General features: G+C 58.6%; 3 protein-coding genes across 12 annotated transcripts in view; 1 reads left to right on the plus strand and 2 right to left on the minus strand.

Annotated features, from left to right (window-relative positions):
* The window catches only part of DNAJC11 (DnaJ heat shock protein family (Hsp40) member C11), a 71,264-nt gene extending 67,421 nt beyond the window's left edge, over positions 1–3,843 (plus strand). The window contains exons 12-16 of the mRNA XM_004272343.4: positions 81–150; positions 928–985; positions 1,116–1,258; positions 1,960–2,089; positions 2,503–3,843. Of these exons, the coding sequence (XP_004272391.1) occupies positions 81–150; positions 928–985; positions 1,116–1,258; positions 1,960–2,089; positions 2,503–2,528 (427 nt within the window). The 3' untranslated portion in view covers positions 2,529–3,843. The remainder of the gene's footprint in view (positions 1–80; positions 151–927; positions 986–1,115; positions 1,259–1,959; positions 2,090–2,502) is intronic.
* Positions 3,844–4,207: 364 nt separating this feature from the next.
* On the minus strand, positions 4,208–10,698 carry THAP3 (THAP domain containing 3). Of its 10 annotated transcripts, XR_007476484.1 has the most exons (6): positions 10,565–10,689; positions 7,819–8,011; positions 7,369–7,621; positions 5,576–5,638; positions 5,139–5,243; positions 4,872–4,904 (listed from the first exon to the last, which is right to left on the minus strand). XR_007476484.1 is itself a non-coding variant. In XM_049708062.1 (5 exons), the coding sequence occupies exons 1-5, from the start codon at positions 10,636–10,638 to the stop codon at positions 4,644–4,646; spliced, it is 723 nt and encodes a 240-aa protein (XP_049564019.1). In that variant the 5' UTR covers positions 10,639–10,698; the 3' UTR covers positions 4,208–4,643. The 10 variants fall into 10 exon arrangements, 9 of the variants coding, with proteins under 9 accessions (XP_049564019.1, XP_033288710.1, XP_004272390.1 ...); XM_049708062.1 differs by lacking the exon at positions 7,369–7,621 and having other exon boundaries at positions 4,208–4,904; positions 5,139–5,270; positions 10,565–10,698; XM_033432819.2 differs by lacking the exon at positions 7,369–7,621 and adding an exon at positions 10,090–10,155 and having other exon boundaries at positions 4,208–5,243; positions 10,565–10,698.
* Positions 10,699–12,532: 1,834 nt separating this feature from the next.
* PHF13 (PHD finger protein 13) lies at positions 12,533–19,532 on the minus strand. The gene is made up of 4 exons (XM_004272340.4): positions 19,138–19,532; positions 16,657–16,758; positions 14,708–15,242; positions 12,533–14,259 (listed from the first exon to the last, which is right to left on the minus strand). The coding sequence occupies exons 1-4, from the start codon at positions 19,174–19,176 to the stop codon at positions 14,033–14,035; spliced, it is 903 nt and encodes a 300-aa protein (XP_004272388.1). The 5' UTR covers positions 19,177–19,532; the 3' UTR covers positions 12,533–14,032.
* Positions 19,533–20,849: the final 1,317 nt, after the last annotated feature.

Raw genomic sequence — 20,849 nt, forward strand, 5'->3', positions numbered from 1 at the left:
GCAGGCCCAGCCAGGGGCCCTGTTGTCTCCCTGCCGCTAACGCCGCGCTCCTCACGTGCAGCTTCTTTTTCTCGCATTAGGGAGCTGGAGAAGCAAAGGGAAAGCACAGCCACCGACATCCTGCAGAAGAAACAAGAGGCAGAAGCTGCTGTAAGTGCTGCATCACCGTCACCCTGCAGGTCCTTTGCTCCGTGGCTTCTGGGACTGTTCTGCCTGTCGTGCAGGGCACAGGCCGCTCTTTTCGAGCCCATGCTTCTTAAGCCAGGGCTGTGGGGGGAAGTGCTTCACACCCTGTATGCTGGTCTCAGGGGCCTCAGGTCTCAGGCTTTTCTTCCCCAACAACTTCCTTGGTCATTTCCTCTTCTTTTTGGCTGCACTGGGTCTTCTTGCTGCACGTGGGCTTTCTCTAGTTGCAGCGAGCGGGGGCTGCTCTTCGTTGTGGTGCGCGAGCTTCTCATTGCCGTGGCTTCTCTTGTTGCAGAGCACGGGCTCTAGGCACGCAGGCTTCAGTAGTTGTGGCTCACGGACTCAGCAGTTGTGGTGCACGGGCTTCAGTAGTTGTGGCTCGTGGGCTCAGTAGTTGTGGTGCACGGGCTTCAGTAGTTGTGGCACACGGGCTTAGTTGCTCCATGGCGTGTGGGATCTTCCCGGACCAGGGCTGGAACCCGTGTCCCCTGCATTGGCAGGCGGGTTCTTCACCACTGCCCCACCAGGGAAGTCCCATAAGAGGGTTTTTTTAAGTGGTGGGGATTGTCCTCTTCCTTCCCTTTGAGTGAATTGTTTTTCCATGACCTATGATAGCAGTGATGTCCAGGAGAAACGGACAGTGGATGGGGCAGGGCTGACAGGCACTGGGCACGCAGCCGTGGCTCTCAACAGAGGTGGAGCCCAGGGAGGCCCTGAGGGTGGCATCCTTGTTCTTTGCAGGTTCAGCTGATGCAGGAATCTGTCCGAAGAATAATCGAGGCCGAAGAGTCCAGAATGGGTAAGGAGGCCTGGCCCCTTTGGGGACGGGGTGGGTGCTGGGGTCTCACAGGAGCGTGTGGTCCCTGCAGCCCGGCTGCACAGGGGGCCACCCGCCACGGCCGCCCCACCCTGACCGGGCCCATCCTCAGGGCTCATCATCGTCAACGCCTGGTACGGGAAATTTGTCAACGACAAGAGCAAGAAGAGCGAGAAGGTGAAGGTGATTGATGTGACTGTGCCCCTGCAGTGCCTGGTGAAGGACTCCAAGCTCATCCTCACGGAGGCCTCCAAGGTGGGCGCTCGGGGGCCCTGGGGTTCAGACAGGAAGGGCGTCTGGGGAAGAGGGACGGACGGCGGCCCCTCAAAGGGGCCGTTTCACTGCAGCAGAACCTCGCGTGCTGCCACACTCACTGCCGGGTGCTGCCCAGCACCCAAGTTACAGCCACACCGGAGCCATTGACTTCATCTGTTCATCTGTTCGTTGCCAGGTATCATTGAGCCCCTACCGTGCGCCAGGTACACCAGCAAGCAAAGCATACCTCCTGCCCCCAGGAGCACACACTCTGCTTATGCCTTGCCTCGTTCCAGAAGGAGCATGAGGTCGCCCGTAGCACGTTTGAGGCTCGCGGTGGGGCCCGGGGCGTGGGTGATGGAGGCGAGTTACAGCGCAGAGGAGCTCAGGCCAAAGAGCCCTCGTTCCCTGAACAGGCTGCTAGCCCCCCACCTCGGCATGGCTTCTGTGAAGACAGAGGTGCCGTTAGTGTGGCAGAAGGGGCCTATTGGGAGGGCGACGTCTAGGACTCAACAGGCAGCTTTTTGAAATTCTCGTTTCTTTTCCTCAAGCTCCCAAGTTTGCATCTTCTGTGGGCCGCTCCCTAGGGCAAGTCCAGGCCCTTCCACGCTGCTCCTCCAGGTGGCGGCAGACGGCAGTGCTGCTGGGCTTTAAACCACTGCCTCGAGTGAGAATCTGTCTGCTCTGTCTGCTTGTTACAGGCCGGGCTGCCTGGGTTCTATGACCCGTGTGTGGGCGAAGAGAAGAACCTGAAAGTGCTTTACCAGTTCCGAGGTGTCCTGCATCAGGTGATGGCGCTCGACAGCGAGACGCTCCGGATACCAAAGCAGTGTGAGTAGCTGCCCCTGGCCATCACCCGCCCTGTGCCCGGGCCTCGGGAGGCCCTCGGGGAGCTCCGAGTGAGGGGCGACAAGCGCCTTCCCCCTGTCCTCTGCCGGGGAGCAGCAGGCTTGGGCCTCGCAACCTGCTCGGAGCCGGGAAGCGACGCCCCGAGGGAGGGGTCAGCCCTCTCCCAGGTGGAATTAGAGTGAGCTCTGTGCTTGGAAACTGCAGCTCGGGCGGCTGCGTGGGAAGCAGACGCAGCTGCTCGTTTGTGTGCTGAACCAGACGATTGTCAGCAGCTTGTACTCTGCTCAGCTGCAGGCCGGCAGCCTCTGGTCTGGTGATGGCCAAACCCCCGAAGTGGAAAGAAGGCGTGGAAGCAGTTGCCTTTGGACGCCCTGAGTTTGTCTTTTCTTTTACAGCTCACAGAATTGATACCGATGGATAAACTGCTTGAGAAACCAGATTTAAACGAGGCTACAAAAAAACCTTTCCCTGGGAGTCTACAAATTTGGAAACAGGAAAAAACTCCAGACGTCAGATGTGTTTATTTTATATTTCTGTAGAAGGTGGCACTGTATCAATTATGTGAAGGGACCCGCAGGCACCCCGCTTTCCGGGTGCTGTAGGTAGGACTGAGGCAGCCCCACCTGGACCGGAACCACAGCACGGCCCGTGTCTGTTCCCAAGGATCATGTCCTGCCAGGAAGGGCCCTGGGCCCCTGGAGCCTCCAGGTCCCTCCCCAGGTTCCTCAGCACGTGTGCCGGCTGCAACCCCCCAGTAGCTCTTGGTCTGCCGTGAGGTACTTATGAACACCTTGCCCTCACGCATAGGACTGTGAACTACTTTTCCTGAAATCCACACTGAACGTGGAAAATGAAATGGAAGGAAGGAGTCCCCACGAGCAGAATCTCCAAATCAAGTGAGCATCTGTTCGGTCAACTTCCTGAAAACCACCTTTTCCTGCTGAAATATCACTAAGTGAATCTGGAGAGGATTGTGTGGGTTTATAAATCTGCTTTTTATCTGAGAACAAATGGTTTTGGAAATTAGTCTCTTTTTTTCCCCTCCCAGAACTCAAGCCATTCCACTGGCACCTGGCTTGGGACAGAGGGTGGAACTCCGGGTCCCAGGAGCCACCCGTGTCCTCGCGGGAAAACGCGATGCCTCCCGCCCCGCCCCACACAGCTCAGCCCCACTAGAGCGCGGGGTTCAGGAGGAGAAGGGGACGCTGGGCTCCGGCGGGCGCCGCTCCCGCTCGCCGCCACCAGGCGGCGCAGCTGCTCCCACGCCTGGCCAGTCCAGCTCTTCCTCACCGGGACCCCTTTTTGGGTGTCTGCTCCCAGGACCCCCCTCCTTCACTTGCCTCTTTTGTGGATGCATAATATTTCAGGACCAGGAGCCTCCTGCACAGCCTGGCCTGTGAACAGTTACCGGAGGAGCAGAGGCCTGGCTGGTGGTGGTTCTGACAGCCTCTCCGCAGCTACTGTCAAAATCAGGCTTCACTCCTGACGTTGGTACCGGAGAAATCACTCATAACCCCCTTCCTCCACTTTTAAAACTCAGTTCAGGTTGTCCAGTTCTGTACTATTTATCTCCACTTTAAAAAGGTTTCCTGCGAGCTGCCGCTCTGAATGTACATCATGCAATAACCGTCGCGTTAGCGGAGTGCGACCTCGGCCGCAGCCTGTGTCCCTGCCCGGCGGGCGGGTCACTGTACAGGGGACACTCTCTTACCACAATAAACCTTTCCTGAAAGCCAGGGGCAGTGTTTCGGTGCGTCTGTGTTCGCTTCAGGAGTGAGCGAAATGAGGGATGTGCCCCCTCCTCACAAGCCTCGTGCCGCCCTTTATGCCTACGTTCAAACCATGGTTTGAACCACGGGGATCAGTTTTCTGTGTCACACATTTGCCTGAGAAACAGAGTCCAAGTTAGGAGATCGCATAGGCCAGGATTCCTGTTTTCTTTAAAGGCACCTTTTTTTTGGTAGTCAGTCAGAGCTGGTCACGCCCTGCTGGCTCTTCAACAGGAAACGGGCAGGCAGTGTCAGAAGCAGCCAGGCGCGGCAGGAGAGGGAACCTCAAGCCAGCGCTCCCTTGTTTTTAAATAAAGGAGGAAACGCGCAGCGCGGTGTAGGAAGACACTTTATTACGTTGCTCACTCACACCTGGCGGGGCAAGGAGGCGCTCCCAGGACAGAAGCCAGCCTCAGCCACTTAGAGAGCCGGCCGTCCAGGCGACAGGGGGCCACTCGCTGCCTTGGAGAGTGCCAGCGCCCTACGGCCCCCCTGGGCCCAGCTGCCCCTCAAGGAAACGCGTTTCCTCCCCTTTGGGGAGGGTCAGCCACACTGGCCCAGGATGGCTCCTCGGGCTGTTGGTTCCAAGGATGCTCGCCCAGCTTGTGCTCACGGCCCCGCCCCTCCCAGCCTGAGGCCACTACCGTTCACAATAGGCGGAGCCCAGCGAATGTCAGGGCAGGACTGAAAGGTCCGCCCACGGCCAGAGCCCCGAGACCACTGCCCCTCCTCCCGGCGGCTCCGCGGAGAAGGCCCATCTGGCGGGCTCAGCTCTGCTGCCCGGGCCACAGCCTGGCCTGGAGTCCCGGCTGCCCCACGCCGCAGGCACGCAGGCGACTGGACATCTTCCTCATCACCATCCTCTGGGCCTTCAGGCGCCTGCGGAGCTTTTCATTTTCCTTTAGCGTCAGGAAGAGTTTTTTTTTCAGAGCGTCTAAGTCCAAAAGGGCGTAGCTGTGATCGGACGGCTGCGTGGGGCTGGCCGGCTGACCAGGGACCCCAGTGGCTTCCGGTCTGTGTAGCGGGACCTGAGGACAGAGGTCAGTGAGAGACAAGCAACGGCCAGGGCGGCAGGACGCACTTCCCCAAGCCCTCCCGAAGCCCAGAGCTGCCCAGTCGCAGCTAAGTTCACGGGTGAGGTCTGAATCCAGGCTACACGTCGTGGTGCTCTGGTTCAGGCACGTTTTCTTCCTTCTGTTTGAAGCAAATCCCCTCGAGCTGAGACCAGCCATGCGCTGCCTTCGCACCTGGCCCGGCCTCACCTGTGCTCCGGGGCCTCCAGCGTCCGGGGGCAGCTGCGGCGCTTCGAGCGTCGTGTCCACCTTCCTCCCTGGGCCACCCTCCCCGGCCCCCGTCTCAGGGAGGACCTGGGAATGACAGGGCAGAGGAGGCCACTGACTGACACAGAAGCGGATCCTCCCCAGCTGTTACTTGTCTGTCCCGCCAGTGGTCCCCGCACACCACCCGGGGGCAGCCGGGGCGCCTGCAGAACAGCCAGCCTCCTCCACGGCCTGGGGTCAGACCCTTAGACACGAAGCAGAAGCCAGACGTGACCAGCTGCCACTGCTTGATACTGAACAGGAAGAAGGCGGCACAGAAGGCTTTGGCTTTCCCTTTTCTAGGAAACGAGAGAATCCAAACCCAGCAGGCCAGCCTGGAGGGCAGTCCGAGCGCTCGGTGACCAGCAGGGCAGACTCACCTTTCCCTTCTCAGAGGCAGCATCTCCACTCGGGCCGGCAGGGTCTGTGTTCTCCCTCACCAGCTGCAAAAGACACGGAGCTGCTGCAGACGGGCCCCGGGGTACGGGCAGGAGGTCCGCGCCCCGAGAGCCCGCGCCAGGCCTCGTGCGCCTTTGTCCTCACGCTCCGCCGGCTGAGGCTCAAGTAAACTGCGCCCAGAACCCAGCCCAGCTCTCCTCTCACCATCCCCGGCTCCCTTCCTTCTCCGAAGGTGTTCCCAATCTCGGGTCAGAGGCCCGGTGAAGCCAGGGACCTGTCTGATTTGTACGTGTTGCCCCAGGGCCTGGCACTCTTCAAGGTGCATAGTAGGTGACTCAAAGTGGCAGCCACATAGTGGGAAACATCCAGCTGAGAGCCTGCAGCCCCCAGACCTCATCAGAGCTGAGCTGGGGCCGCGGGCGCCAGAAACAACTCTCCCCACCCCTAGGCACCGGAGGCGCCAAGGAGCAGGGCCACCGACGCCCCCCCAGCTGTTAACCTGTAATGGCTGACTTCAGGGCGAGCAGTTTACCACAGATGCGTGACAGTAACCACACTGATTGAATGGGATGGGGTGTGGGGTTCCTAAACAGCGGACATAAGTTTCAGGTCAGCAAAATGAGTAAGTCCTAGAGCCCCGTGGTACGACATCTGTGCCTACAGTCAATGATACTGTAGTGCACTGTGTTGTGCACTTCAAAGTGAGTTAAGAGAACAGATCTCATGTTAAGTGTTCTTACCACAATGAAATGTGTGTATAAAATGAAAGGCCTTCCATGTTTAAAAGAAAAAACCAAAAACTCCTGCATTAAGCGCCTAGTCGGTGCCAGGCAACGTTCTGGACGTTGGCAATAAAAGCAGCGGAGCAGAGCCCGGCCCGCACGGAGCCTCCACTGGGGCAGGTGCTCACAGGGGCCAGAGAGAGCGAGGGGCAGGACAGGAAGGACGGCAGCGGGGGCTCCTGCAGGCACTGGGAGCCTGGACTTGGGGAGGGGGAGGCCGAGAGACCGGGCAAAGGGAAGATCGAGGGCAGGGCGCTCCGGGCGTGTTTGCTGGCAAGTGGCAGACGGCCGCGCCTGCCCTTCCCTGCACCCTAGAACTCAGGGTTCCCATCAGCTCCCTCCCTCTCGTTCCCAATAAAAACAAACCAGCACGGTACGTGTGTGTTCTACTGCTACTCTGCCTCCCCGGCTGCAGTGGGCGCCGGCTCGGGCCCTCCCTCTGAGACTGGCTGCACGGCAAGGGTTTACTATGATTCGCTATGATCCCCTCACAGCTTCGAGCCCCAACTGTCCTGCCGTGAGCCCTCCTGAGCCAAACCCGCACATCCTGCCCCACCAGACACGTCCTCCTCGGCGTCCCATCGGGAAGCCAAACTCAACGTGCACAGGACCGTTTCCTCAGGGAATCTGGGACCCCCGGTCCCCGGGGGCCCAGAGCCCTGCTCTCCCAGACCACCTCCCTCTCAGCCCACCAGGGCTGCAGAGTCGGCCCGCTCCATCCCCCTCTCACCGCAGCGCCCACCTTTGGCTCAGGCCACTGTGACTGCCCTCACCGGCGAGGCCACAGTGAACTCCGAACCAGCTGCCAGCCAGAGGGCCCTTCCAAAGCCATGTCCCTGCCCACGGGCCTCGCCCAAAAACCTACCACCTGTCCACGCCCGTCACCAACTGGCCCCAGCGCCCTCCAACCAGCCTGAGCCGCTGCTGCTGCTGCTGAGTGCACCCAAACCCCCGCCACCGCCAAGCCTCTGCCCCGCTGTCCCCGTCCCCACCAGCGCTCCGCCTGCATCGTCCTCCTGCGCCCCGGACAGGGCTCCGAGCCGGCGCGGAGCAGCCACAGGAGGACCTTAACGGGGACCTGGCGGGTGGCAGGTCCTCGGCCACAGGCCCCCGAGCCCGGGCTGGCAACGAGCAAGAGGCGGACGAGGTCTGAGTGTGGTGCGGCCAGGAAGGTCTCCGCCGCCCTCGAGCCCACGGAAGGACGGAGCTCTCGGCACCCTCGCCCATCAGCTGCTTCCACGGCATCTGTCATGAAGCGTGACTTATTTTTAAAGCAGCTTTAAATTGCGAATTCCCTACAGCGCAGGGCAAGGCCTGCTGGGCTCCAGACGCCGAGGCCTGCCAGCGCTGCCCTGGCTGCAGTCCTCGGCCTCTGCTGTCCCCGCAAATGCCACCTGTGCCCTGCGCCCAACCCACCGCCGGGGCCCCGCGGCCGCGCGCACCTGTGGGGGGCCCTGGAAGGCGAACACCGTGGGCACCGCGTTGTGCTTCAGGTTCTTGCGGTTCCCAAAGGCGCTGAAGCACTCGGGCCGGAAGTGCTCGGAGCAGATGACCGTGTGCTGCTTGGGCTCGAAGTCGCCCCGGCCGATGTTCAGCACCCATTCCTTCAGCAGCTCTGGGCGGCTGAACGGGAACCTGGGGGCACAGCAAGGAAGCGCGAGGGATTCGCGGCACTGAACGCAGCAGCACTTCAGGGTCCCAGGGGCCTTTCACATCCCCACACGGCATTTTACTGGACAGCCTGGAAACTTCAGTAGCCTCGTTCTGTTAAACCACATCTACTTTGCCGTCGTGGCTGTAGGCGGCATCCTGAGACCGTGAACGTGGCCAAAGAGCCCAAGCAACCTGCTCCCCGAGCCACATCTGCCAGGTAGGCCACCAGGTGGGCCTCCATTCCGGCTCCGGTGCTGGGGAAGCAGGAGTGGGAGAGACAGCCCCGCCCTCACGGAGCCTACATTCTAGAACAGGGAGACAGCCGGTCCACCAGACAGACACGGACCGTGCAGGAAGAAAGAGTAGGACGTGGGGAAGGCCACCTGAGAGGTGACATCGGAGCAGAGGCTGCAGGAAGTGGGACAGAGAGCCGTGCGGTATCAGGAGGAGAAGCAAGCACGAAGGCCCCGCAGGCGCGAGGGGGTTGCGGGCCTCGCCTCGGGCAGGAGGGCTTTCCCAGAGGCTCTGGCAGAGGGTGGCAGGCGAGTCCGCCTTGGCTGTTGTAGGAGGGCCCCCGGTGGCTGGGATCAGGGTGTCAGCAGGAGGGGGTGATGAGCGGGCAGATCTGGGATGTACTGTGAAAACCAAGCAGTAAGGTTTGCCTGTGGGCCGTGCAGCAAAGGAGGGAGTTTCATGTACTAAGACTGCGGGGGAGTGCGAGGGGCAGCTCTGGGGGGTCAGCAGCTTGGTTTTCTATGTCAGATGTTAAATTTGAGGTGCATTTTACATGTCTGAGTGCTGAACGAGTGGCAGGTGGACATGCGTGTCTGGAGATGTCACTGTGGGCCCGTGCCCAGGTAAGGGTGGCAGAGCCATGAGCCTGACTGAGATGGGCACCCTGGGAAGCGAGCAGGGACAGGGACAAGGCAGGGGCATGGCCCGAGCCCTGAAGTGCTCCAGCGTCTGTCTGGTGTTGGAAATGAGCAGGAACCAGCCAAGGGGACTCAGAAGGGACACTGTGACAAAGGAAGAGGCCGAGAAGTGTCCTAGAAGCCGGGTGGGAGGGGGTCTCAAGGCGTCAGCAGTCAGTTGTGTCACAGGCTGCAGAGAGATCAATTCAGATGAGGATGCACCACTGCACGTGGCATCATAAGGGCCGCTGGGGACATGACAGAGCTCATTTGTGGGAATGGTGGGGGTGAGAGTCTGACTGGAATGGGAGAAAACCAGAGGCAACGCCACCCCCAGGTACATACCCGACTGACACTTATGGATACAGGTGCTGCAAGGCAAGACCCAGCAACAATGCGCAGAGCCATGTGCCCGTAATGGCCAAAGAAGAGAGGCACCCAAATGCCCTTCAACTGTAGAACAAGTCAATTCTGGTAAACACCTTCCTAAAACACTATGCAGCAATGAAAAGGATGAGCTGCTGCTGCCAGCAACATGGAGGGCTCACAGGCACAATGTAAGCAAAGCACAGGAAAAAGTACCGCCTGTGATTCCATTCAGTGAGGTTCCAGACTGGCCAAAGCAGTCCGCCTTACCCTTGGGCACTGGGAGGATGAGGGGCTGGAAGGGGGAGCGGTCGGGGTCTCCTGGGGGCTGTGATGTTCTAAATTCACGGCAGTCACACGGGCTGTTCGCTTTGTTAAACTGGTTGGGCTGTGTGCTCATGATTTGTGCACTTTTCCGTCTGTGTGTTACATCTCAAGAAACACATTCACTTCGAAAAAGAAAACCCTTAATAGGAGGAGAGGAAGTGGAGACAGGAGAGCGGCAGCCCTTTGGAGTCCCGCTCTGAACAGGGCAGAGGAAGGAGCCCTGGCTGGAACCTAAAAGAAAGCGTGCGACACTCGACCGATGGGCAGGCGGCCGTTCACTCGGCCGGTCCGGCAGGCGGGGCGCGCAGGGACCGACTCCAAAAGCTCCGCCGTCCTCCCGGGGCTCCCGCAGAGCCCTAGGTCCCGGCCCCGCGCGCCCACCCGCCGGAACGTACTCATTCCTCCTCCCCACCCTTCCTTCCCGGCATGAGGCCCGGAGATGTGAGCACCGCACACCTGAGAGACGTCAGCATCGCTCATCAGGCAGCAGATACTGAACACCTACTACGTTCCGGGCAGCATCTGAGAACGAGATACAGTCCCCGGGCCGCGGAGGGGACGCACACCAAGTAACCGCAAGGGCGCAGCGCTGAGCGCGCCCCAGGCCCGCCACGGCCTCCCCCGCGCGCGGCTCCCCGGACCGGCGGGAGGCTGTGCGCCGGAGGGCAGGTTACTCAGCCTCTCCGACCGTCTCCCCGCGCGCCCAGGCGGCCGAGGCGGCGCCGGGCTTCCCGGGCTGGGACCTCGCCGGTCCCCGGGCCGCCGCCCCTCCGCGAAGGGCTTGGCCGCACGCCCTCGGGCCTCCCAGGGACCGGGCAGCGGCCCCGGCGTCCCCACCCCCCGCGCGCCAGGCCTGGGGCTCCGGCGGGGGCCGCGGCCGCCGGCCCGGGCGAGGCGAGCCCTCGCGCCCCCCGGCGCCCCCACCCCTCACCGGTGGAAGGTGAGCTGCTTCCTGCGATTGCTGTAGCGGTTGCAGCACTGCCGGGCCGCGCACGACTTTGGCATCTCCAGACACCAGGCCCGGCTGCCCCTAATAAAGATGGCGGCGGCGGGGCTTGAGGGAGGGGCAGGGACACCAGGAGGGGCGGGGTCATGGGACGGGGCGGGGTCATGGGACGGGGCGGGACTGGCGAGTGGAGGAGGAGCGAATGGGGCGCGGCCAGTAGGAGAGGAGGGGCCTGCGGAAGGGGCGGGGAGGGGCGGGGCCAGCAAGGAGGTTGGCAAGTGAAGGCGAGCCGGGCTCTGCTCCGCGGCCAGCATCTCGCGCAGTGTCCGCGACCCGCGTCAAGGGGTGCTTCTGGACCCAACTCAGGCCCAACACCCCCAACTGGGCTGGCCGGTGCAGGTTTCACCCCGGTTCGCTGAAGCCCGTCACCTTCACCTCCTTACTTTGGAGCCTCACACCCACCCACAGTCTTGGACAAGGCTCACCACCCACTTGGGCCACTATTTTCAAGATTTTAAGAGGTGTTGATTCACACATTTTGGCAGCTCCAACGTCACAGGAGGAAGTACTAGCTGACCACTAGCTGGTACCATATCAGTTAGGCAGACACAGCTGATTGACAGAACAGGCTCAGCCACTTGGGACCCCCAAATGTAAAGGGCAGGAGGAGCACCCGGGGCGGGGGGCGGGGGATACGCTAATCCCGCTTGCAGAACCTGAGGAGGCGGCAGCTTTTACAATGCAGGGTAACCACTCACTGGGATTTAAGCTAATGCACGATGGGATGAAGAAACTGTGAAAGCTATTCCTGTCATTCCTACTGCGGTTTGTTTCTGGAGAATTTACTAGAAAAGTATATTAAGGGCTGTGAGCATTTTCCATCCTATTAGCTAAACCAAACTCAGACTCTGACTTCCCAAGTCTTCACTTCACTAATCATGGTTTGGGGGTGGTGATGAACAGTCTTTCAACAGAAACACCTGAAGCTAGACATGAACCTCAAAGTAGCAATATATTTATTTACAAAATATACAGTTTCACAGAAACAGCTTCGCTTTATACACATAAGCTTTATAATTACGCAGAACCATGTAAACGATGTTAAGTGTCTGGCCTGGCCAAAGCCAACGGGAGGGGCCTACTTTTGGGGTGACAACTTTCCCTCCCCCTACTCCATTAGCCTCCAACCAGGAGCCCCTAGATGGGCCGTATCTAATTTGCATAATGCTGATTGCAGCTGCCCAGCTCACTCTAACAGAAAAACCAAGGTGTCTTGACTTCTTAGACACCAGCCACAGGGGTAAACATGTCAAAAGAACAAAAAGGAAATGAAGGAAACAGAAATGGAGATGAATATTAAATGCCTTCCAGAGGCGTCACCAGGAATTGAATCTTCTAAGAGCAATACAGCAATTGCCAGGGTTGGCAGTTCCACTCTAAAATCACACCTATTCTTAAACACACTTTCAAAACTTTGCGGAGTTTTGTTTTTTTCTTTAAAGAGAGAAACACTTTGAAACTTTGGCTACTCTCATGGTGAAGACACGGGACAGGCAATGTCATGGGGCAGATCTTTGGCAAATTCCTCTCCAGCTTTTCCTGGACGTTTGCCCTAGTCAGAGCCAGACAGTTGTCTGAGGAGAAGGATGTTTCTAAGCCACCTTCTTACTATTTTTCTCTACAGCAGAACTTCTCCCTTGGGGATCTACACAATAAAATGGGTTTCAGAAACTCTATTTTTGTGTTAATAGAAGCAACAGAATTAAAAATAAAACAAAAAGGCAGTTGGCTGGTCAACCATGAAAGATACTAGGACAAAATATAGGCTCTGATTAGCCAGTTACAGTTCAACCCCCCTGGTGCTTCAGTGTGAGAATGTGGACCAAGTTCACCTGGTGGCCCTGCACAAGGGGACCACGTGGAGAAGCCCCCAGCAGAGAGGCTGAGGGTCCATCTTTTTTTTTTTTTCTTTTTTTTTTTTTGAGAGTCCATCTAGATGTAAATAAATATGACTGACTTGGGCATCCTTCCCTTTTCACGCTTTATAGGAAACGATGTTTATGAAAACATACCGATCGATTTATAAAAAAACTTTTTTTTTTTAACAAAAAAAAACATTTTTGAGAACAAGTATTTGAACTGCTAAAGAGCAATGTCAACTTCAGAGAAAGCTGAAGCCCTCCCTCTCCCTCGAGCCCTAGAACCACCAGTGTCCCGGACCACACTGCCCTCAAGCAAAGGCCTGCAGGGGCTCCAAACTCCCAGGCTTCTCCAGAGCTGGCCTGCACAGGGGTCTCCCCAGTCCAGGGTCCTAGTTTAGACCTAAGGAACTCTGCACAGTTCAGTGGTACATTCCTGGAGACTGATGTTACCATATCACTCACTCACCACTTCAAACCAAAAGAAAGGCTTCGAAGTCCTAACCTTGCCCCATGCAACCAACAGGCCAGCCTGTATGAGGGGCATACTAAGAAAAACCCGTGGGAGAGGCCTTCCTCCCAATTTTCCCTTACCCCTCTATGTAGAGGAACATGGTTCCCCAGTGACTGCCTAACCTTTAATGCTGCTACTAGAAAAAAGTGAGGGAGAGAGACAAGGAGAGAATCCGAGTGCCCCCTCGCTTGAAAACAGCTTGCTGGGCACCCCCAAGGCCCTCAGAAGCCAACTGGAGCGAAAGGGAGCCCAGGCAGAAGCATACCAATGCTTTTGGCTATTCCATGCAAAAAGACAGGTTTTTTACATCGTGCAAGACAGGAAACTGAGTTATGAACACGGGCCACCTTGAGCGCCCCCCGAACCGACCCCCCTTTCCGCAGAGAAGCAGCTGCATACTGTCCCTTTTAACAAACAGAAGGAAACCTGGGGGTCACTAGCTAGCCCACCCCCAGGCTCCTCTCAGGGTGAGACCAGAGGACTCCAGCGGGCAGCCCCCAAGGCAGGGGAGAGGGCGGACCACTAAGGGAGGGGCAGCTTTGATGGTTGCTATACAGACGCCTATGATAAAAGACTTACACTCGAGAAGAAGCTTACAGGTATGGCTGTTCATAAACAGGCCGGGGAAACTGAACATCTCCTCTCGCCAACACAGCGGAAGCAGGAGTAACAGCTAGCACTTGTTCCAATTGGCGGGAGTTTGTTAACAATGAGAGTAAGAATTCACAACTACCACGTACCCTCATCTTCAGCTGGACCAAACCCACTGCGCTTGGGTGTGTAGTCCACCTCCACTGCAGAGAACACAGCTCTAGCAGCAGCTTTGGCCAACGAGGATTTTATTCAGTCACTGGCTATGTACAGTTTATACCTTGGACAGCTGGTCCTTTCGCTTAGGCACCTGAATGGCAGGGGTCTGCCCGCACCAGAGCTGAGAGTTCTGTGCTCAACTAAGACCAGGGCCAGCAGGCCCATCGTCCCTTCCGATTCCTCGCCCACAGTCTGCTTGCTCTCCAGCAGTCAGTCCAGAAACAGCTTCCGGGAGCCCATTCGGGACCGGTTGGAACGGCGGATGTCAAACTTGGAGTCCCGGCACTTTTGGCAGACAAACACTTCCGGAACGTTGGACTTCCGGATTTTCGCACAGGACAGGTGAATCCAGGTATGGCACTCATTACACTCTATCATGGGGCGGCCAGCAAATGGCTTCATGCAGAAGCAGGTGACGAGGTCCCAGGAGTCGTCGTCTGAAAGGAGAGAACCACATAAGAGGAGGGAGAAAACTTCTCACAACCCCTCTCCGTCAGGAAAGCCCCTCTCCGTCAGGAAAGCCGCTCTACAATAGGACAGAGCAGCTGAGCTGCGGTGAAACCGATACTTCCCTCTTAAAATGCAGCAAATGCACAAAAAGCGCACTGAAACACGTGGCACCAGGAATTACCTGCGAGATGTTTACTTACGAGCTGCGTTATTTTTACATTTCGAGGTCTGTTCTGGAATCTCAGCTGTCCTCAGCTGCGATCACCCCTTCCTAAACATCTCGGCATCCACTTTCTTGCACCTTTTCCCCTGAAGGTGGTAGGGCACGCTCCACTGTCACACTCCAAGGAAGGGACCGCGCTGAGACCCCTCTTACCATCCCCTCGTCTGACCAACCACCCGCCCGTGGCACGCCGTCCTTCAGGGGCCACTCACCTGAATCCACCATGATGTCCTCATCGTTGCCAGTGCTGTCCTCGTCCCGGAACACCACCTGCTTGCCCTGCCGGACGATAGTCCGTTTGCCTTCAGTTTTTATCTCTTTGACCTGATCCGGTGACACCGTGGCACAAGACCCACTGGAAGGAGTGTCGGAGTCCCAGCCCGAACAAGGGTCGCCGGGGGCCTGGGGGATATCCTGCAGGGTAGGGCTCGTGGGGGTCTCTGCATATGGGTCGGCGGCTTCCAGCTGCAGCAAACCCCCCATGTAGCCCTCCTTCCCGGGCACGTCACTGTCCCTTCGCTTCCTCTTCTTCTTCTTCTTCAGCTTGTCGGTCTTCTTTCTGTCCAGCAGGAAATTACTGGGCTTGGCTCGCTGCAGGAGGGTGGGCTGCAGGTGGCCAAAGCAGCGGTCAGAGACTGGCAAGGGCACGGTGGACGAGATGTCGCTGAAACCAGCCTCCCAGCCATCACTGTCAATGGTACCAGCAGTGCTATTTGCAGGGCTGGGGCTGCTCCTCAAAGGGAGTTCCTGAAAGGACAGAGACAAAGGTGGCGGGTTCTGATTATCCCAAACAGCCCCCAGCACCAAGAGCTGGCCCAGAGCAGAGCTCCCCAGGGCCCCCGGCCAGGTCGGGCTGCAAACGTGGGAGATGCACAAGCTGGAGCTTCCCAGCTCTCACCAGCATTATTCTTTAGGAACAGTGTCATTAGTTCTTTAGTGTGACCTTCCAGCTAGAACATGAACCCACACAGAGGACCCTCCAGCCCTTGCTCAACCCTCCCCCCTGCCCGAGTCAGGAACTTAGTTGATACTCAATACGTATCTGTGAAAGGAGTGCTGAAGACGCACTCACACTCTTATCTTTCCTGATTGTACAATCTCCCCTCAATTTGTCCTCCCAAAGGATGTACGTTTTAAATTAAGTGAATGTAAAATAATTGTGAGGATTTTCTGACGTCTCAAAATATTGCAAAGTCAAAGTAGGTAATTACTGCCCCAAAGCAGTGAGTTCAACTCTATGGTTCCTTCAGATCAGTCAAGCACTTTTATTTGCAAATAGTGGCAACGTTCTGCATGGCACGATGCAAGCATTATCCACCTAGCTGGTGGCAGAAACAGTCAGCCAGTGCTGGGTTTGGCCTCCTAGAAATACTGGATTCCTTTCTCTTTAGCCTTACATAATATGACGAAGCCCCTGAAGTTTGCGCACCATGGCAGCGCTGGTCCACAGTTCTGCCCATTTCTCAGCAAGAAAAGAAAAATGCCTTCATTTACATGGGATTTTGGCCACGAGTCCCTGAAGATTCTGCAATGTGGTGTGCATAGCAACCAGGAAGCCACCCACCAGGCAGGGCAGGGTGGACTGGGCCTGACCATCTGATCAGCTTGAACCCCAGGCTCCACCACCGATTAGCCTGTGACCCAGGATAAGGAGTTCCCTCTCTGTGCCCCAGTGTCCTCATCTTTAAAATGGAGATACATAGGGAATTCCCTGGCGGTCCAGTGGTTAGCACTCGGCACTTTCATTGCCGGGGCCCGGGTTCGATCCTGGGTCGGGGGAACTATGATCCCGCAAGCCACACAGCGCAGTGCAGCCAAAATAAACAAACAACAAATAAAATAAAATGGAGATAAATAATAGCTCCCACCGCATATCACTGTAACGGCCAAAAACGAGCGCCTGGCCGTAGGAAGCCCCTGATAAGTATGGGCCGTTAAGAGCAGGCAGATATCAAAAACATTATTTGTAAGCAAACTTTGAAAGTTTATCAAACTGTTTCGAGACAAGCCTGCACCACTTCCCAGGCTGGTCCAACTTTGTAAGATAGAGTTTTGCCCGACTATTGACTCAAGTCGTCCCAGGGAATCCCTTCCAGAGCCACCACCGTGTCAAACACTCTGGTTTTGCTGCCGGCAAGAAGTCAAAAGTGCTGAAAATTACCTCCTTTGGATAAGGGATGTAGCCTGCGTAGGCCAAGACAAAGGTGCAGAACTTGTTGAAATCCTCCACGGTCCTGCGCCTCTTGGAACTGGGGGAGTACTCCTGTTAACAAGCGAGGAAAGGGAGGGCGTTTGAAAGCAGACACGTACAGGGGGGGTCGCAGAAACAAAACTAGGCAAGCTGGGGCTTTTAGGAGCTGCCAGTCACAAATACACCCTAGATTTACAGACACTCTACAACAAGATAAGGGAAGTTTGGGTCAAGAAATAACACTGTGTTCAGAAGTTGAAAGGGGGGGTATTATGATGTTATGCCAAGAATACTGGGAAACTGGTTAGGAGATAAAAGCTTGCACAAAAGTCTATTTCTTAGCGGTCATGTGGCTCTTTTTTTGACATTATCTGTTAGTTTCTACAGGCCTATCAAGAGCCTTTTTTGCCACAAATTTTCCACTTTGAAAATAAGCTCCTGCTGCAGCTGTAACTAAAGTCTTTTAAGTGACTTCAAAAGTCAACTACTCCGTAACATTCAGAACTCAGACCTGGGACCCTGGACCTGAAGACCCCCCCCCACCCCGAGCCAGGGCTGCGTGAGGACCCCTTCCTCCTACCAGGCTCTCTCCTCCAGACGAGACACTTCCCCGGATGGTCCCTCCACTGCTTCAACATCCGGGGGCCAGGCACCCAAATAAATATTCCCCAACTCAGAGGATAAACCAGAAACAATCCCGCTACTACCATTTGCACGCTAAAGATGAAATACTAGAAGTTTTGGCTTGTGTGTCCCATCCCCATTCAATCAAGAAACGCCCTCGACAAGAACAGATTTCCTCCAGAGGAAGAGAGGAGCTCCAGGAGAAAAAGCTCTTATTTGCTCCTAAGCAAAGCAACTGTGTTTCACTTAGGTTCATTCGACTAGCGCACTTAGGTTTTCTGCAAGCATTTCATCACCCACCCCAAGCCCATCCTTAGGAGCTCGACTAACACCTCCAGAGCCTAAGGGCCCGCTCCACGATAGAGTGAAAGTGGGGGAGGAAACGAGGCGGTGGGCTCCTGGACCCGCCCCAGCCCAGCGCGCCCGGAAAACTGCGCGGCCCAGGCCTGCCACCCGCAGGTCTCCTTCCAAGGGCTACACTTCTTTTGATTTTCTCAACTCGGTGCTAGCAAACCGCTTCTGACCCCACCCCTCGGCCGCCCGGACCCTGAGGGCCGCGCAGGTCAGCGGAGCGCCGGAGTCCGCGCGGTGCCCAGCCCTTCCTGCGAGGGGGAGAGCCTGCCCCCTCCCCGGGAAGAACTGACCGCCCTCCCTCCGGCCGGGTGGGAGGGCCGCGGCCCTCAAACTCTCGGGGAGAAGTTTTATTTCGGCGGGGAACGTGCAGAAGTGGGTCAGCAGCCGGGACGGACGCAGAGTGGGAGGCGGCGGGGGCCTCGGGCCCGGGGCGGGGAAGCCGCGCCGCCCCTTACCGCGCCCGCCGCCCTGGCCCCGCCGCCTGTAGGAAAAGCAGATGGCGGTGCGGCCCCCTCCCCGCCCTCCCGCGGAAGCCGCCCCCCGCCGACACTCGGCCCCGGAAAGTGCGGGGCCCATCCCTCGGGGGAGGGGGCGCGAGTAGCCGGGCACGATTCGGGCTCCGGTACTGGCAGGCCCCGCGAGCCCCCGAGGCGGCAGCGCGGCAGACGAGCCCGACCGGCGCCGCCTCCCCTCCCCCACCCGCCCGCGGCCAGACCCGCACCCCGGACTCGGCGGGCCTCGGGAGGGAGAAGGGGAGGGGACAGCGGCGGGGCGGGGGTCGGCCGGGAGAACCGAGGGCCGATCCCCGGAAGGAGGGGGAGCTGGGGCGGGGCGAGTCAAGCTCGGGGGAGGGGGCCCCGGAGGGGGACTCGAGCGTGCCCGGGGTGGGAGCAAGGCTCGGGCCGCCGCGGGGGTGGGGACCCCGAAGGACGAGCCTCCCCCACCCCAGCCGGAGGGGGCGGGGGCCGAGCGGGAATTAGGGGGCGGGGCGCGGGCCACCGGGCCCGGGGGATTAGGGGAGGAGGCGGGGGCGCGAGGAACGGAGTCCCCGTCCGAGGGGGCCGCGAGCCCCTCCGGGAGGGGGTGGGGGATTCCTCCGAGAAGCGGAAGCGCGGGGCGGAGGCAGCTCGGACTGACTCCCCGGGGGCGGGGAAAGGGTAAGCCAGGCCGGCGGGGAGGGGCCGGGGGCGCAGACAGGTCCCCGGGCTACGCGAGGCCGGGAGGGGTGATCGCGGCAACCCGAGGGAAGCGGCGCCGGGAGGACGCGGACACCCGCGGAAGAGACACCAAGGAGAGAGCGGGCGGGGAAGACCGGGCGCGGGCCCGAGTGGGGGGCGGGGTTGGGCACCCGGGGGGCGACGAAGGATAGCTGGGGGAGGGGAGGGCGGCGCTCGGCCGGCGGGGGTCCGGCTCCGGAAGCATCGGATTGGGGTGGAGGCGGTTAGGGGCTATCGGGACGCAGCTCTCACTCACCTCCGGGTGGAAAGCGGCGGCGCAGGAGTCGGAGTCCATGTTCAGGGTGGGGGGCGGCGACAGCGGGAGTGCTGGGGCCGAGCTGCGGGCGCCGGGCCGCGGGGCCGCTCGGGGCCGGGGGCTCCGGCGGCCGCGTAGGGCGAGGACGGACCCGGGAGGGGTCGCCCCGACTGGAGATGATGAGGGGCTCGGTGTGTCGCGTCCCGGGCACTGTACTCTCGGGCCGGCGGCTCCACAGCCGAGCAGAGTTGTCGATGCAGCTCCCGCGACCAGCGCGACTGGAGAGGCGGGAGAGTCGCTGCGGAGGGGGCGGCGGCGGCGGCGGCGAGCGGGAACCCGACCGGCTCCCCGACCTGACGCCCAGTTCGGCTCGTGTCTCCGGAGGGAGGGCGGGAGAGCCGCGAGGGCTGTCGGGAAATGTAGTCTGGGGTGACGTGAAACCGACGGTGAGGGGGCGTGGCGCGGGAGTGGGAGCAGGGCATTGTGGGAGTCGTAGTCCCCCGTTCCGCGGCTGAGGCGCACAAAGGTCCTCTCGAGGACTCCAACCCCCAGGGAGCCCCGCGGCGGCTGCCCGGTCTACGGAGGCGGTGGCTCCGGGACCTGAGACCTCCGGAGCGGGGGAGGTGCGGGGGCTCGGGCCGGCTCGGCGATGGGGGAGGGGCGGCGCGAGCGGTAGCGCCTCGGTCTCCGCGGGGGCGGGGGAGGTCAGGGGTCGCCCCGGCGAATGGGGGAGGGGCTGACGGCCTTGGTAGCGACGGGAGGCGGCGGCTGGCGCCTCCTCTTTCGCCTTCGGGATTTGAGGTCTGTGCACCTTTGTGGGGCTGGGGTCCCCACGGCCCATGCCGGGGCGCTGGGCGCTGACGTCGCAGCCGCCCCACGGCTGAATCCCCGCGCCCTGGACCGGGCGGAGCGAACTTGTTTTCGCGGCTGTGGCTTTTCTGGCCGGCTCCTCCTTGCCCTGGGGGTCCGGGACGGCGGTCCGAGACCAGGCGGGGTGGGACCGCCCTAGTCTCCCCAGTAGGAAACACTGCGAGGTGTCGGGTTACCACCGCATTTTTAAAAACTACACCAGTGTTGCTGGTGTTTGAGAAGATGTTTGCTTTAAATACGTTTTTCCCCTCTTCGCCTGACCTTGAGACCACTCCTGTTTTCTCACTTTGCCTTGAATTATTTCCTGAATATCGTCCTCACAGGATTACAACAGTGGGTGAGGCGAAAACCTGATAGAGATATTTGGTGTTGACATTGACTTTGTTTACTGATATTTAATTGAGGAGTTGGCAGTGTTGAAATGCTGCGCCGCAGAGTATTTTACAACTTTATATGTTGAAGGTTGATTGACTCTGAACACTTAGTTGAAAATTAACTGCTCTGATAAACTTCCCATGAGGAGGCCTCACGTACTTAAATTATTTTTAATAACCATTTGAAAGGAAAAAAAATTCTGTATACGAAATGCAAATGATTCAATCACATATTTGGTAGCTTCGAAGACAAAGAAACTGTTAAAGAGGAGTGACATAAAATTTTAAATTCAAATCAGAAAAGTGACTCATCTGCATATACATCAGAGCGATGACCGGAAGAACCCCTAAAAGATGAGATTCTTTCCGAGGTAGGGAGTGCTACATTGGTTGGCTCTTGCTATTTCTGCGGTTAAGATAATTCTGATGGAAACACTTAGTGGTTACGAGACTGACTTATCTTAGAAA

This window comes from Orcinus orca, chromosome 1, assembly GCF_937001465.1.
Source record: "Orcinus orca chromosome 1, mOrcOrc1.1, whole genome shotgun sequence".
In the NCBI taxonomy this organism is placed as follows: domain Eukaryota; kingdom Metazoa; phylum Chordata; class Mammalia; order Artiodactyla; family Delphinidae; genus Orcinus; species Orcinus orca.

Coding starts and splice junctions, on each gene's coding strand:
- PHF13 (XM_004272340.4), bottom strand. CDS start 19,176: ATGGACTCCGACTCCTGCGCCGCCGCTTTCCACCCGGAG. Junction 15,243..16,656: donor ACATCCCTTATCCAAAGGAG/GTAATTTTCAGC, acceptor CTGTCCTTTCAG/GAACTCCCTTTGAGGAGCAG. Junction 14,260..14,707: donor GGACATCATGGTGGATTCAG/GTGAGTGGCCCC, acceptor CTCTCCTTTCAG/ACGACGACTCCTGGGACCTC.
- THAP3 (XM_033432818.2), bottom strand. CDS start 10,638: ATGCCAAAGTCGTGCGCGGCCCGGCAGTGCTGCAACCGCTACAGCAAT. Junction 5,639..7,818: donor CCTTCCAGGGCCCCCCACAG/GTGCGCGCGGCC, acceptor TGTCTTTTGCAG/CTGGTGAGGGAGAACACAGA. Junction 5,244..5,575: donor CTGCCTCTGAGAAGGGAAAG/GTGAGTCTGCCC, acceptor TGTCATTCCCAG/GTCCTCCCTGAGACGGGGGC.